The sequence below is a fragment of the Sinocyclocheilus grahami genome, unplaced genomic scaffold (genome assembly GCF_001515645.1).
Source record: "Sinocyclocheilus grahami isolate Dianchi unplaced genomic scaffold, SAMN03320097.WGS_v1.1 scaffold1.1, whole genome shotgun sequence".
NCBI classification, from domain to species: Eukaryota; Metazoa; Chordata; class Actinopteri; order Cypriniformes; family Cyprinidae; genus Sinocyclocheilus; species Sinocyclocheilus grahami.
The window spans coordinates 1,926,129-1,943,426 of NW_015505180.1; the positions used below are offsets into that span (position 1 = coordinate 1,926,129).

Genomic DNA, 17,298 nt, shown 5'->3' on the forward strand with positions numbered 1-17,298 from the left:
GGTCTGAAAAGCGAGGTGTGCTCTGATTGGCCAGCTATCCAGTGCGTTGTGATTGGCCGAATACCTCAAGCGTGTGACGGAAATGTTAGCCCCTTACCATACTGTGATGCCGTCTCCCCGCGCGACGAGACAAAACCAGTAAAACCCATTATAAACGAGGCATTTGTTGCATCCAGTGGGGACATAATTACTAATTTTATAATGACTTATACTGTCTTTTTACACGTTATATTGCATATCGCGCTGCGTAAACATAAAACCATGTCTGCATTTGTGATCGGAGAAATGACAAACAACAAGCCTACTCTACACTGCTCACCGGAACAGTGTTGTATATACAACTTAACCACTGATTTCTAGTTGTGTCCTCTTTTGGAAGGCCAAACAAAGTAGTTTCGCTTTAACAATGAAACACACAGCGTCTCCACAACATGGTGGCGGTGGCAGCAACAATACTACAGCGAGAATCAAAGTTACACCTTCTTTCTTTGCGTGAACATTTGGGCGGCGTTATGTAAATCTTACCACATCGTGACGTAGACATGTGGGGGCGTGTTAGAACAAGCTGTTGTAGGTAGGCATGGTTGACGCTTAATTTTATAAAGAATATCTCTTTGGATTTGAGACTTTAGTCTTTGCAACTTTACAGATCTTCTTTATGCACCAAGAGCTTGTAACACTCCAAAGAGAAAGGAAAAATTGAAATTGCATTATGTGACCCCTTTAAGACAGGCATTAAGGGGTTGTGTCTGTTCTTGTTTTGCAGTCTAAAATATATGAGGATGCCTCAGCAAGTACTGATACAGCAACATGTTCCTCTACCATTCTGGAGAAGGACAGTGGCGTAAAATGCAGCTTTGAGGACAGCTCTGAACATGAATTGCTCTCTCATCCCCAAACACGGACTCAAAAACAACTTCGGGACAGGTGGGAAGTGGGCTCGCATTTGGTTCCTATGGACACCATTTGCTTAACCAGGCAGGAGAAGGGTCAGGAGGGCAGGTTGAGCGAGAATGGGGTAGATTGTGACCATTTTCAGCAACTCCTGGAGCTCAAGTGCCAGATCCGTAATGGTGGAGAATGTGGGTTGGTCTACAGGCGAAGCAGTACTATTGAGTGCAGCCTGACGGAGCAGGGCGGAAGCGGGGTGGCACGGGAGCTGCACATGCTCAACGAAGAGCTGCGCAGCATTGAACGTGAGTGCCAGAGCATCATGCAAGCCCACCAGCTGCGCAGGAGCAAGCACGACTCTCCTCGAACGGATAAAGAAAGTCGACTGCGTCGTGGCAAGCTTGCGGATATTAACGAGCATCCTGAGAGACTACAAAGTGAAAAGCTCAGAGATAAAGACAGCTCTAGTGCCTACAATACAGCTGAAAGTTCCCGTTCAACTCCACTGGGAACAGAATGTTCACCAGATCACTCTCTACAGCGTCGAGTCCATCTGACCAATCAAAGGAACCTTCGGAGTACCCAACAACTGCAGAGTCCCTACAGTAGTCCCATCTTGTCATTACCCAGCCAAAGTAGCCCTATTTGCAGTCGTGCCCATACATACACCAGCTCCACACCACCCTTACAGACCCCCATTACCAGTCCTGGTTCACAAGGACCCAGTCAGGCCTTCTCCAGCAGCTTGGAGCAAAGCCCCAGTAACCCTTCGGAGTCAGACCCAGCACTTCCAGCTGATGATGAGCGCTGTGAGAAAGAAAGAAACCGGAATAGGGTTGCAACTGCTCGGCCTTACCATTCACCCTACCACAGCAACACCACAACCCAGCCTCCCAGCACACGACACTACCAGAGTTACCTACAGCTCCTACAACAGCATTCCTCTTCCTCTCTTGAGTACTCCCAGAGCCAGCTTAGCCTCCTCAGCCTCCGTGGACGGCCTGGTCCCACGCCACCTGGCCGACTTGAATGGAAGGTCAAAGTGCGAGCAGATGGAACCAGGTATGTGGCACGTCGGCCCACACGAGACCGCATCCTGCGCGAACGAGCCTTACGAATCCGGGAGGAACGCAGCGGTGGGATGACTACAGATGACGATGCAGTCAGCGAGTTGAAAATGGGTCGGTACTGGAGTAAAGAAGAACGCAAGCAGCAGCTAGCACGGGCTAGAGAACAGCGGCGCAGGAGGGAGTTCATGCAGAGGAGCCGGCTTGAGTGCCTCAGGGAGACCATGGGGACGGCAAGTGGAGAGGTCAGCATCCTGGAGCTCAGTCATAAGAAGATGCTGAAGAAACGAAACAAGAAGATCCTTGACAACTGGATGACCATTCAAGAGCTCATGAGCCATGGAGCACGAGCACCCGAGGGCACCAAAGTTCACAATGCCTTCCTTTCTGTCACCACAGTTTAGTGAAGTACATGACCCAAGGCTGTCTCGGTTTATGTACTTGCCTCATTCCAAGTGGCCGTTTTATAAAGGTGAAGATGCAGATATTTTTCATGTTTTGTGAAACTGAGTAATACTTTGTGAAAACTAATTTCAACTAAACTCAAGACTTCAAGAAATGTGAATGGTCAAAAACTCTTTTGATATATTGACACGTTGACACTACCGTTACAGACCTCGCCGTGTTTTCGTACTAGAATGTATAAAAGACAGTTTTAATAGGATTTTACGCACTACATTGTGGTTTAATGTAGTGTTTCTTTCCATGCATTTGCATTTGTATTTTATAAATGGCAAGTTTTCATGCGATATAAAATACAATACTTGAATACGGGCTTTTGCTGCCATTACATCTTTTAAATCTGAAATGTAAATATCTGTAGCTGTTCTTATCAAGATCTTCATGGGTAAAGGTCTTCACTGCAGTTTAATGGGTTTACAAGAGTCGTTTGACATACTGCACGATGTTACCATTTTAATGGTATTGTATACAATACGTATGATTTTTGTACTGTTCTGTATGAACATTATTTATATTTTTGAGTCTAATAAGTTATCTTATTCCATCTTTATAATGCCAAATGACCCAGTCTGTATCTCAGTCAAGCACTAAACTTGGAGTTTCTACCACTCTCATTGTGCCTTGTATAGAGGCTCATTTTTCTACCACAGGTTGTGAAGAGACATCTTGAGTCATCTTGCTGTCATGTTTTTAGTCTCTTTTTGATGTGTAAAACAACTTTGTAGCCAGGTCTATATGTTCTAGGTGTGCTACATGAGGAAAAACGAATAATAAATTATTGTTATATAACTTAAAAATTAGTCTTGTAATCCTTCCTTCTCAAATAATGGTTTCCAGGCTTTCCAGTTTTGTTCAGCATACAAATATATTTGTAGCTTACGGCTTTGATTGATTGGTTTCTTGATTGACTGCTTGAAGTAATTAACCTTGGGATCAAGAACTGCATTGCTGAGATAAACTGCCATTATATCATTAGATTCAGACAACATTGGCATTTATCCGATTCGCATCTCACCCAAATACCACACCTGCCATTGTTAAACTGACATCCTGACAGACAGTTGCATTAAAATCAAATCTGTTCGACTGTAAATGTAATTCTTTGCATAAATACCTTAATGTTCGTCTTGCTGTCAGACCATCAAACACTGCACTCTATTTGATGAAAAAAAAGTTGTTGGTAAAATGTATCTAAACAGAAGCAAATATTGCTTAATTAGCTGTTAAGATATTATGTTTACTTTTCTTACCCAGTTAATGAATTGTTCAGTCTTATTTTAGGCATAATCCACAAGAAATTGTTAGATTTATGGTTAAATGCTTAATTTGCTAATAGTGAAAAAAAAAATCAAAATAAATTCAAAGAATGCATCTGATGCAATTTTCCTCGCACAAGCAAATTAGTAATTTTAAGGATGTTGAAAACTAGACAAAATACCAATTAGATATGACAGTATGACACAAATACAGTTAAATATATTAATCTAACATCCTATATGAATACATAAAAAGATCATTTGATATTAGTTTGGTAATATGTGCAGATTATTTTTTACACTGATTGTTCTGAATGGATGAAAAGCTGCCTGAGGTTGTTAGGATGGTTTGTGTGTGAGGGAGGTTGAAGGCTTTTTGAAGTCTAATGTTTTTCATCTTTGGTATGAATGTGTGCTGCATGTAAAGACCTTTCTGCCTCTGTTTCAAAGTGATAACGTTTCCGTAGGTCTCATGCATGGGTGCCATAAACCTCAGCTGCATTAAGTCGCTTGAACACTGATTTCATTGAGACCCTTTTGAACACATCCCTATTGTACAGAAACTGTCGGGGTTCAAAACACTAGGCACCAAATATGAGTAAAAATACTTGACTTTAGCAAGTAAATAAAGCAGTTATTTACCAGTTAGCTGGTATTTTTTTAAGGAATTACAATATTCTAACTGTAAGAATCTATCCATAATCACTTGTGTAATACAGCTGATAGAAAGCTCTTTTGTGTTACTGATTAATCAGAAGGATTGCCAACAAAATGTATGCCACAGGAGCTCAGAATACATTCTTGAATTCTCAGCATGTGGAGGTTTGTGTGTTTCTCATCATAAATCCTCTCCATTAGCTGTTCAATCTTTAGATTCTTTCCATCTTTCATGTTTTCAATCTTCAGCCTAAGCTGAACTCTCAGTTTTATAAACTTTTCCTAATTACTAGAAATTGCTCCTCCTGCATGTCTTGAATTACGGCCCTGATGTGGAAGGATATTCTCTCAGAATGAATATGGCGAAAAGATGCTGTATTATGTATGTGTGCCAGTCGTTTACCTCGTTAAGGTTCTCTTTCACATTTATTTATTCATAAATGCTCATTATGACTGACAGAGCTGAGACTTGTGAAATGAGAGAAGGGATATCAAAGCAAGTGCCTTTCTCCTCTCGCCGTCTCTCTCGCTCTCCCTACTTTACTACAAAGAATAATGGAAAGCACTGCTGTCAGTCTATGGGATATTCACACTTCACCTAGAAGAAGAGCTTAGTCTACTTTAAAATAATAGTGCACCCAAAAAAAAAGAAAATTCTGTCATCATTTACATACCCTCACAACAATCATAACCCATGTTGCTTTCTTTCGTGCAGCATCATTAAAATAGAGATCAGAAACCTCGACATTCCCGTTTGTCCATTTAAAGTCCCATTTTTCTTGTTAACTGCTGAAAAAAATCCAACAACCCAACCAACAATCTTTATCCATCCATCCATCCATCCAACTAACCAACCAACCAACCAAGAATCTTTATCTATCCATCCATCCATTTGAAAATTCATATCTACCCATCCATTTGAGTATCCATCCAACCAACAATATCTATCTAATCCATCCATCTATCCATCCATCCAACGAACCAACCAACCAACCAACCAAGAATCTTTTTCCATCCATTCATCCATCCATTCGACTATCTTTATCTATCCATCCACCCACCCATCTATCTATCTATCTATCTATCTATCTATCTATCTATCTATCTATCTATCTATCTATCTATCTATCTATCCGACAGTCTTTATCAATCATCCATCCATGCATCTGTTGACTATATATATATACTGTATATATAGAGAGAGAGAGAGAATTATATATTATATATCACCAATCACATTCAAGTATGTATTTAATAAAACTATACCTATATATAAATATGGTTTGTAAAAGATTTTCCACTGAAAAATTACTGCAAGTTGGGAACAACATGAGTAAATAATAGCAACAAGAACATGACTTTGTGAGTCTAGACAGACTGAATACACAGTATAACTCTCCTGACACAACATCTTTTCCTGATACTGTGTAATTACTTTTCATTTCTGGGGTGTAGAGTGTCACATTCCTTTTGAGTTTTTGGTGTACATGAGATGAACTCAGCAGTATTAGATTTTTTCCCCCCTGTAACATCTCTTTGCATGCTTTTTGAAGCTCCAGCTCTCAGAGCTCTCTAAGCCTGTTGGGAAAGCAGGGACATGAGAGAGCATGACAGATTTAATGGGGTGAATCCAAAAACAAGGGCAGATGAAAAGCCAAAAGAACAGAGAGCTGACAGTGTGGGAGGTGAACAGTAGTGTGTCTTTTTTACATGAACATCTTCTGACTTTGATGATGGACACACAGTCTGTGAAACTGCCCTGTGGACTTTTGTTGCTTTCTGGCATTTTTAACGAGCTGTCAGACACAGCACCGCAAACTTGAGTTTGTAAGAAATAAGACGGAGGTGAAAAGTTGATAGATAAATTCAGGTCAAATCAGTACTGTTATTGTTAACTAAAACTATGTGTTTTGAAACTACCATATTTGAAAGCTAAGTCTTGAACATCTGAAACAGTGTCTGGCATAATTACAGGCTTATACTGTAAGACATCAGTGCCCATGTTGAGATTCATTGAACAATAGCTCTTAATCCCACAGTAAGCAGCTGTTTGTGCATGGAGATGGAGTCAACCTGAAAATAAGGCAGTACTCCTCCAAACATGGCTGAAACTCTAATCCTCCACACAGCATTACAGATTCATGTTTCATATTCAGCAAAGCAACACTTGCGCACACTGAGAACAAAATTAATAATTTGCAGGCAAGGAGAGATAATTGTACAGACAGAAGTCAGAGAAAAAAATAGACAAGGACAAGAACAGCTGTAGATCTTGGCAGGTTGGGTGACTTTGTGTCACGTAAAGGTACATTCAAACTGCAGCATAGAATGATCTGAAAGGAATAATAAAAATAAAATAAAATAAAAATAAAAATTTGCAGAAAATTTACCCTCAGACTATGTAGGTGAGTTTGTTTCTTCTTTAGAACAGATTTGGAGAATTTTAGCATTGCATCACTTGCTCACCAATGGATCCTCTGCAGTGAATGGGTGCCATCAGAATGAGAGCCCAAACAGCTGATAAACACTTCCTCCAGTGAAAAAGTCCTGTTGTTCTCTCACATCAAAATCCACTTCCATATTGTTTTCACTTGTGAATGTTTCTTGATCGGTGCATATTTCTCTCCTAATTCAGTCAAGATTACTTTTTAACTTGAGAAAGCAACATCATGGACTTGTATTTTAGCCAGAACCAATTATTTGAAGTTAAAAACATCTTAATGGTGGATTTGTTTCTTACAAACACACAGTTTTTTTTACTTCACAAGGCATTAATTGATGGACCACAGTCGTATGGATTATTTGTGGATTGTTGGGATGTTTTTATTAGCTGTTTGAACTCTCATTCTGATGGCACCCATTCACTGCAGAGGATCCACTGGTGAGCAAGTGATGTAATGCTACATTTCTCCAAACCTGTTCCGATGAAGAAACAAACTCATCTACATATTGGATGGTCTGACGGTGATTACATTTTCAGTTTTGGATGAACTGTTCCTCAAAGTCAGAATTGGTGATTTTAGCAACATGAAAGGCAGCGGCTGATGTCCAGTGACAAAGTTGAGGAAAGCTTAATTTTATGCAAAAAAAAATAAAAATCAGTAATGCACGATGGAGGGCATTCATTTCTAACTTTGCATATAGTGCAAGGCCCACTGAAAATCCATTCAGCTTCCATGCTCAGATCTCAACAGGTGCACTACGCATTTCAAATCAACCCAACTTCTGGCCCCCTCAGCTCTCATTGGTTTGTTAAGGTGCAGTTTTTAGCACAGGCAAGTTTTGGCAGTCAAAACTGTGAGCATACAGGAGGAGAGCACAGTAATAATGAGCAGAGACAACATGCCAGCGGCTCGCTCTCTCTCTCTCACACACACACACACACACACACACACTTATAAAAAGAAAGCAATGTTCAATTTGTTTGTACTGATTTTGTTGTGTTTTAAACACCATTTCAAGCAATTATCCAGAGTGGAAATCTGGAGTAACACACTGACATTAATGGAAACTAGTAAGGGTTAGGTATTGTGGATCAATTCTGCTGCATTATTATTGTTCTTTTGTTTTGAATAGGTCATGTTTTGCAGAAATTTGGCAGCTTGATGGATGTTGATTCAGAAAGGAAATTGTAATATTTTATGGCAAAAGATAATGCTCAGCTAAAAGCTTTCTTCTTTTCAATAGCTGCTCAGTTCAGCTGTATTTATCCAGCACAGGTGAGAAGTTTTCTTGGCACGCCTCATAGATCCTCTCATCGTTTAACTCTTTTGTAGCTCACCAATCCTTCAAAATGCCCTCCAAAGATTTGCTCAAAGCCTTGGCGAGAGCAAAGGATGGCAACACAAAGAACATTTCTTTTTGTTGCTTATGTTTCCTTCAAGAACAGTCTCTTACTAATCGGGTTTCAGTTGGATTAAATGAGCCTGAGTGGCCTATGCTGAGTCTTTTTTCTCCATTTACATTTACGCATTCAAAAGATCTTATGATTAATAGATCCATACATACTCTGTTGATGAATTTACATGAACTCAAATCTGAAGAAAACACGCATCCGGGTATTTCAAACGAATTCATTTTGTAGTTGACGTCCTGCGGTGTGACATGCTGTATTCCATCAAGACATCATTTTGCTAATTAATTCTAATTACTATGCATGCAGATTTATGAACTCATATTGAGAGACTAAATGGAATATTTGTAAAAAATAATTTGTTAAACCGCTGAACCGTTTAAAATAAACAAGTGAAGGATATTTTAACACTTTACCATAAAGTTAAATTTGCTACCATTAGTTAATTCATTAACATGAACTAATAATGAAAAATGCATTTATTAATCTTAGTTAATGCACATTTCAACATTTACAAATACAATATTAAAATGAAAAGTTGTGTTTGTTAATCTTGTTATCATGTTTTATTAATGGACATGAACTAACAATGAACAGTTGTATTTTATTAGCTAATGTTAACAAACAAAAATAAATACTATGACAAATGTATTTTTCATTTTTAGTTAATGTTAACTAATGGGACCTTATTGTAAAGTGTTTCCCAAAATATTCATAAATATATGCTAAAATGTATACTTTCCTATAAGCATTCATATTTTAACCTAAAATGTTGATATTCAATTAAAAAAGAAAACTCATTTATTCTGTTTTTTACTTTTAAGATAATTGCATCCACTATAGTGGTGCACATTGTTCAGATTCGCTCACCAATATTCTGAGTGCTGGATTTAATAAGCATGAAATGGCATGTGCCAATCAGCCATATGGAGTTTCCTTTCTTCCTCAAGCTCAAACACTCATGACTGTTTTTGTTTCAGAAAGTGAGACTAATTTTATATACATGAACGTGGCTGGTCTTCCACTTTTTTTCTTTCTCCATGAAAATCTTGATGGAGGTGTGAGGTCTGACAGCCCACTCCTGTTCCAACATGAGGAGCGCAGATGGCGCCCCTCTCATAGAAATCCTTTTGAAATCCCTTTGAAGCCATGAAAAAATGAAGACCGAATGAAAATAATTGAAGAGATCCACTCAAGAAGATTGAACTGGCTCATTCAGACTTTAGGAACCCGAAGTATGATCGTCAGACTTTTATTACAGAAAGAAGACTGTTGATATTTCACATTGTGGCAGGTTATTGATTTATTTTAGCTTATTGTTTGATATGCAATCAACATTTTAGCAGAGCACTGACTTCAGAAAATACTAACCCTAAAGCCATTGTTTTCTACTGAACTAAAAGGAATTTAATTGAAATATGGCACTTTATTCCACGATAAATACAGTGTTAAATCACTCTAAAAGTGCACAGACTGCAGGATCTATAATGCAAGAGTCAGACATGCACTTCTGTGATCAATAAAAGATTCATTTGAGGAAAGGATGTGAATGTATAAGTAAACGCCCGGTCACTCTGTGTGCCGACTAATCAGATTACCTGACAGCAAGATAAACAGTGCTACATGGAGATATTGATTCAGCTAATTAAACTCAATGAAAGTTGTGTTTGTGATTGGAATCATAACCAAAAGTCAGTCGATGCAAGAGAGTCTGCAAATGAGACTTGTTGCATTTGTGTATCCAGTGTATTGGACATAATTTGGCGCCACATTACTTTGGCTCCAGACTCTTGTATTAACTTGAGTGCTCTTGAGTAACTTGTGTTGGGTGTGAAGATGGATTCAGTACATATACGTCTTGGAAAACCTTTTATTTTTAATTAAAGGGTCCATAAGATGTCAGCTAATAGGTGGTCCAGAGGGGCAGAAGGTCAAGGGACAGACGGCAAGTCGCATACTAAAAAGTCTGTATTGAATTAAGAACACCTTTTAAATTATGATGAAATTGGATGAATCACAAAAATCTTAGTTGTCATTAATGTCAGACTGTACAACAGTCAAGACTTGTTAAAAATGGACACACCCAAAAAGACATGGTCTGGAGTCTTGCCTTGTCAATTCGTGACATGTTTGGTGACAGTGAGCTGCATTCATACGTGGAATTGCAAAAACAGCATTAATCTCTAGCATTAATCTTGATCATGGCATGTCTTGAAAAGAAAAATGGAACAAAAATGAAGACGATGTGTGTGGAGGTTGTTTGTTGATGTCGCACTAATTGCATCATCAGGTTCTGTGCTCCTAATGTTTTTTTATTTGACAGTTGTAGTAGGAGAAGCCACACTGCAGGACTCTGCCTCAAAACTTCTGACATTGACAGAATTTCATCAGATGTAAAATCTGATTCCAGTGCTCATTATTCGGTTGTTGGCGAATATGTCAAACTAGCAATTGACTAGGATAACTATAGGATTAGAGGAATTTTTAAGATTCAGACAGCCAAATTGAGGCCAAAATCATACAGTGTGCACCCAACTTAACATGTTTTCTTTTTAATATATATATATATATTTTTATATATTTTTAAAATATTTAAGACATCATCAAATGGTGATGTCATCAAACATGTGCATAGTTAATGTGATGGGCTACACCTGCTAAGACCTTGTGTGAACTTGAGGAGTGCTGACTTTATGTATATTATTGTTAAAAGAAATAGCATAAATGGCTGCAAAAATTAATTTAATTCTGAGAAAATTCTAGCAACATTTGAGAAAAAAAAAGACAAGTGAAAGAGAAGGATTTGGGGCACACTAAGAATCAGGTGTGTTGCTGCACCTAATTGCCACCTTCTCCTTTAGGACTCGTAATGGAGTAAAAATGAATTGAGGGAGTGCAGATCTTCCATCACACATACAGTTCATATATAGGTAAGTTCTCTGGGAAAACTGGTTGTTTTAGTGGATCATGCTACAATTCACCTTCTACATGGCTATCTGTATCTTTACTCAATTGATTACAGCAACTCAAATCCTTTATAAACGGTTCCTCTCTTATCTCGCTTGTAAAGTGATTGTGTTTCTATGTGCCATTTCTTCATTATCAAATGAGAATCTTTTCTGTCAAGCTAGTAAATGCACCACACAATTGATACCTGCAGCTTGGTCCAACTAGATGTTAGTTCATTATTGGCCTGAGGCAAGATGAGTCTATTCATATGCTTATTTTATTATTAGATAATGTATTAAAAGCATGTAAGTAGAGATTGTTTAATATCATGACCTCAGGCTGTCATAAACCGAGGTGTCCTGTAAACTGGTTGAACTAAAGGCTGAGGCGTGAGTTGTTATTGTTGTATTCAGCATTTTGACTGCCGCTCCACTTTCTGCTCAGTTTATTGGAGTAAGTTTAGAAGGTTTTTTCCACCACTTTTAATGCACCGCAATGTTACGAGGATCTGCCGTTTATTAGAGTAAACTGTCATTTGAAAACAGCTATTCACTCAAAACAAAACCAGGACTTGTGACATATGAAAGGTTCTTGGGTGTTTTCCAATTCTTATCCATTTGTGTCTCATTGCAGCTATTATAAATGCAAAAATGTAATCTTGTATCTACATAGATGTAATCTCCAGGCTTCCTCCTTCGACCTTGATACGCTGAATGTTTCTTTCTAAGAACCAGTGCGTTTGCTTGGGAGTATTGCTCATAACGCGAAAGGGAGTAATTATTCAGAAAAAGTGCTGTGGAAAGCAAAACTGGGCAAATATAGCAAGACCTAGATACAGAGATTGAGAACGAGCTAATGTGTGTGCGGTTGCATTAATGTACACTATTGCAAAGAGGCTGATCTGTGCATTAGTTTATTTTAAACCTTTTAAACCTAAACTATTCCTTAATTTTCCTTATTCTGAATGTGATGATACACTGCACCAAAACAGGATTCAGTCTCTGCCATCTAAAACTTATGCTATCAGCATTTTGAACAAATAGGTTAAATAAATGACTCGCTCATAAAAACATCGGAATAGCATACTAGCATACTACTTTTACTATTTCTAACGTAACGACATGGCATAAATAATAAGAGTAGTATGCTATTCTGAATTCAGTTACTTTAATGAATCAGCATTTTTGAGGACCTAAATGTTGTATGATGCCAAATATCAACCCTAAATTTTGTTTAATGTGATTGCATTGAACATTTAATTAACTTCATGAATTAAAAACGTGTTAGAATGCTGTCACTGATGCGCATTTCAGTGTCTGTGCAAATGTATGAAATGCCAGAATTGCACCCTACAAACGAATGTGTATCAAATCCCAATGGGAAGCGCAACTCTTTCAACAACTTGCAAGTTGAACGGCAAACTTGATTTTCCTCGTTCCATTGTCCATAGTGTCATCTGTCATGGTACTTTTGAAGCACTGGAGACAGAAGTGTCTAGAAATGGATCCTGGAGATGCAATCTGCACTGGTTTGTGCTACAGGCAGAGCTTGTTTACAGAATGTAATATGATAATGCTCTTGGCCAGTTTCCCCAGTGGTATCTGAGATGATAGGGGCTGTGATTTCAATTGACATTCTCAACCAAACATCAATCATCTAGAATGTACAAAGAAATGATTGCATGGCTGTGTAAGAAATGTAATATTATGTAAATGTACCCAACGCTGAAGGCCCAGTTTTTTACCTCAGCCTGAGTGTCTCTTTCTTCAAAACAACTTCATGCACTATCATGATTGATTAATCTTGCTAGGTGTCTCGATATTCTCTACGGTGCATAGCATCCCCCCGAGCGTCGGGACTGTCTTGTGTTCAGCATCTGTATTCCCCTGCCTGTACTGACACATTCTGTGAAGGACAAATTAATTAACTATTGCAAATGCTAGCAGATGGCTTTGAAGGACACTCGCTCTACCTCAGGTGAAAACACGTGCCCAAAATTCATGTAGATTTCCCTTATCGCATATCTCAAGATGCTGCCATGTGTCTGCCCCGGAGAAGCCCCTGAAGTATGTACTCGGGGGGAAAAACCATCTGTTGCTGTTTCACAATTCAATTTTTCAAACAAAAACCCTGATTTGCAATAATTTTAACCCGACGAGGAGGATAAGAAAGATCAATTCAACGTCATTACAAAGCTCATGATTTCAGTTGGTTGGAACAGAAACGAGTGTTATCCGGTGCGGCCCACTTTCAATTCCAACCGCAATTACAAATAATCAGACCAATCAGTATGCTAATCTCTCGTGTTCAAAATGACGATTCATCAAAGTCGCTAATTCGCCGGCTGTCTCGGGTCTTTTATTTTGCTCTCTTTTCTGCAAATGCGATAACTGGTTAACATTATCGGTGCCTTATCAGGCCCAGGCCAGAACAATGGTACCAGTCCAAGCCTGAATGAAATGAAAAGGTGGCAGAGAAAACAGCCATTGTGATTTTTGTCACTATGTGGCTGATAAAGAGAGTCTGTGAGGAGAACGAACGGAGAGGCCTATCAATTATAGCTCAATTGTTTTCTATTCCTTTCTAATTTAATGAGGGGGAGATGGAAGCATAGTAGTGCACGGTATGGAAACAAAGGCCTATGCAAGCCTTTCAGGCTTTGAATCTCAGCACAAACAAACACAGAAATCTCCTCAAGTCTCATGTTATTGTTTGTGTGCTTGAGTCAATGGCACTGAGGAACAAAAGATCTAAATACAAAGCTAATGCTAGCTGCTAACTCCAGTGTTTTGAATGACAGTGAATTCATTATTCTGGCCGTTTTTTATGATTCAGGTTGCGGTTTTATCTGTTTTTAATCTGCCTTGTCTTAAATTTGATGAAGTCAAGGCTCCCGGTGCCAAATTATGAGTTTATCAGCATAAATGCATAAGAGGCGTAATTATTCTCATACAGTGATTAAGAGTTAGATTTCCCACAAGGTACGATGAATTGTCTCATACACATTCGCACAGATTGCGACAATGAATGTAAACCGTAAGTCATCAAATGAATGATTGCTTGTGTCTAATTGGAGATGTTCATTTTGAGACAACATCAGCGGTGATGTGGAGGAGCGTGGAGGAGGGGGTGCTTTATTGACAAGGATCTTCGCACAAATCAAAGGTTCATAAAAGGAAATGAACCACTCAAAAGCCATCGCAAATGACAGATATTCCTCGATGTTAGGGGAATGTGGTGACTGCTGCGTTTTTGAAACACAAAAGTGACAGTTTAATTATCTTTGCCTAACGTGAAGATGGAAAGGGTCCGAGTCACTATGGGAGCACATGCACATTTACAGTGGGTTTTTTTCTTTTAAATGATCCTATGAATCACACGAATGTTTGCCGTTTTGGCAAGCACAGCACTTTTTGAACCTTCACATGGATCCACAGCTGAAATCAGACATGATTATACTTTGTGTTCATAACACCATTCGTTTTACTGAGTTTAAATGATGTTGCTTTTACCAAAGTGCATTTAAGGTTTAATGGTTTGAAAAGCTGTTGGGTAGATGATGTTTGGGAAGGTGATCAGAGTGGTCTGCGATGTGATATGCCTCACTCTACAACAGCTGTCACTTGGCCAGTACCCAACAAAAAATTTACTAATATGTACCATTTAGGGCTTTTGTACCATTTAATTTAAACTTAACAATTTCATTTTAATTTAAACAGCATTTAATTAAAAATAATTAAAAAGTGAGTTATTAATAATAATGGAGTGATTATATGGAATATTTGTGCATAATAAAAAATGATATGTCACACCAGGTCTCTCTCTCACACACACACACACACACACACAAAATAACTTTGCATTTCACCAATGCTAGAAAGGTGGAGTGTTCAGGAAACTTGTTTGAAAACAATCATTATTTTTCCAGTTTCACTTGATGATAATTTCAAATTATTATATTATATTATGTTTTATTATATTATATTATATTATATATTTGTCTTGCTTTTTCCATTAAATGAAGTGATTATAAATTAAACTACACCCTTATAAAAAGGTGATTGAACATTGTGGAAAACTTGAATGATGACCATATATGTCCCAAAATTTAACAAGGATGTGAACATCACATTTTTATTCATTACCCATAAACATTTTGGATTTTTAATCATGTTTATTAGGTCAGTTTTTCTCTTTCTTTCCTCTTCTTTTCTCCCAGCCTCAACACACAGTCAGTCAGGAACTATGTCACAAAAGCGAAAGTTATATAACCTGTCAGACCTAGTGCCTCTCAGCTTTAACTCCGATCAAAGTGTGTCTGTCTCCCTGAAGATGTCCTTGGTATTTTCCTCTGCTCAGGTACCATACCAGCCACAGCACCAATATTCACTCTTAGTATCTTGAAGGAATCGTCTTCTCCTTTTTCAACAAAAATAATTTCCATTAGTGTAATATAACAAATGTAATGGTTTATTGCAGACTTTTAATCTCACTCCATCTCTTCATTGACATACACTTAAATAATTATTTGAATCGCCCTATGGGCAAGGGCAGCTGACTGACATGTTTTGCCACTTTGAAGCCGACAGGTTTTGCTCTCATTTCCTGAATAATATTTCCCTACCATTTCAACCCATAGACATCTGCATCCAGCTCACTGGGCTTCTTTATCAAGGAAAAGAGTTCAAACTGAATCGATATGGCACACAATGAAGTGGACTCGAGAGTAAATTAGCTCACTTGGGAGACAGAAGGCGTCTCTTGCTCCACATACAGTAAGAGAGAAGAGATGTCTATTCAGGTCAACATAAGCACATACATTCAGTAGCAGAATGAATACTGATGAATACTGACATTTGTGAGATATATTGCAGGAAATGGCTTCATTGCTGATGTATTTCTTTTGGTTTCAGCGTGTTTTCTACAGTAAGAGATTCAGGGGGATTTGTCTTGTCTTATTTTGACGTTTGCTTGTCTCCTGCTCATTGTTGGTTGTTTCTTGTTCCCCTATGTTGATTGTGTCCACTTGGCTCTCGGTTAGTCTAATTTACCAGTGCTTATGATCTGCTGTGTGTTGTAATGTCCTTGTAATCTTTATTTGTTTTTGTTTTGAATTCTGCTAGTTTCTGGTTACAAGAAAAGTAATCTGATACATTTTTTGAAGTAAGAAGTGAAAGTTCAGTAGTCCCACGATAGTGATTTTTCAATGAAAAATGCAGATACTGTTGTCAAACCCTGAATATTTACAACTCTAGATAATACCACTGCAAAAAAATAAAAAATTACTTATTAACGCATCTTAAGCTGGTTTGCTGGTCTTCCAACCTGATCTGGGCTGCATTTCACCAAAGTAATTTTTTGGTGCCAGTGATTTCTATGATCTACGTAGGATTATGACACTTTTGGGAAACACTGGCAGTGACTTTCTTCTCAGTGCTATTGTTTAATTAATATTAATGACAAGTAAGCATAATGATGGCACAATGATGTAAGTCAAGTCGTATACTTTTTTCTGTTTGCATTCAAAAAAAGCTTAAGACGTAACTAAATGTATTTACATTCACGCTTTGGCAAGGCAGAAATTTGTCAACAAATTTACAAATACTGGTATTGTTACTTTTTTCATTTTGCGGTTGTTCTCAACAAAGGGGTCCCAGCAAACTTTCAAAGACGCTGCAAGATTACTTAAAATAATTTAAAATAAGACAAAAAAAGCATTAAAATAAGATAAAATAACTAAAGGGTATTTCTTATTTTTCTTCACTGTGTTTCCTATGAAGAACCAGAGCTCCTACACGCAGTTTTTGAAAATGTGGATATTTGAGGTCGCCCAATTTTAAAAGTATCATTTCTAGACTTGTTAATATCATGTAAATTAAAAATGCCATAGATGTTTATATATATTTTACCAGCTGTGTCAAGCGCTAAAATATTCTATCAGGCAGAAATTGAGTAAAACTAAATTTTTTTAATCCTTAAGTAAATTGCAAACTACTGGAAGAATAATGTAAATGTTTGATAAAAAAGTGGGATCCCTGAAGAACTTTCAGCTTCTAAAACAACTGGAATTATGAAATGCAATTTCTTTAGTTGTAATTATTTTAGTTACTTTTTTATTTGCAGAAACTAGGAGTGCCAAATGTAAGTTTTAAAAGAAAACTAG

The 17,298-nt window shown here is 37.8% G+C and overlaps 1 protein-coding gene across 2 annotated transcripts in view; it reads left to right on the forward strand.

Moving 5' to 3' along the window:
* The window catches only part of LOC107581937 (PDZ domain-containing RING finger protein 4-like), a 53,610-nt gene extending 50,430 nt beyond the window's left edge, over positions 1–3,180 (forward strand). For both annotated transcript variants that reach the window (XM_016267726.1, XM_016267666.1), the window contains exon 8: positions 767–3,180. In XM_016267726.1, the coding sequence (XP_016123212.1) occupies positions 767–2,362 (1,596 nt within the window). In that variant the 3' untranslated portion in view covers positions 2,363–3,180. The remainder of the gene's footprint in view (positions 1–766) is intronic.
* The last annotated feature ends 14,118 nt before the right edge of the window (positions 3,181–17,298 follow it).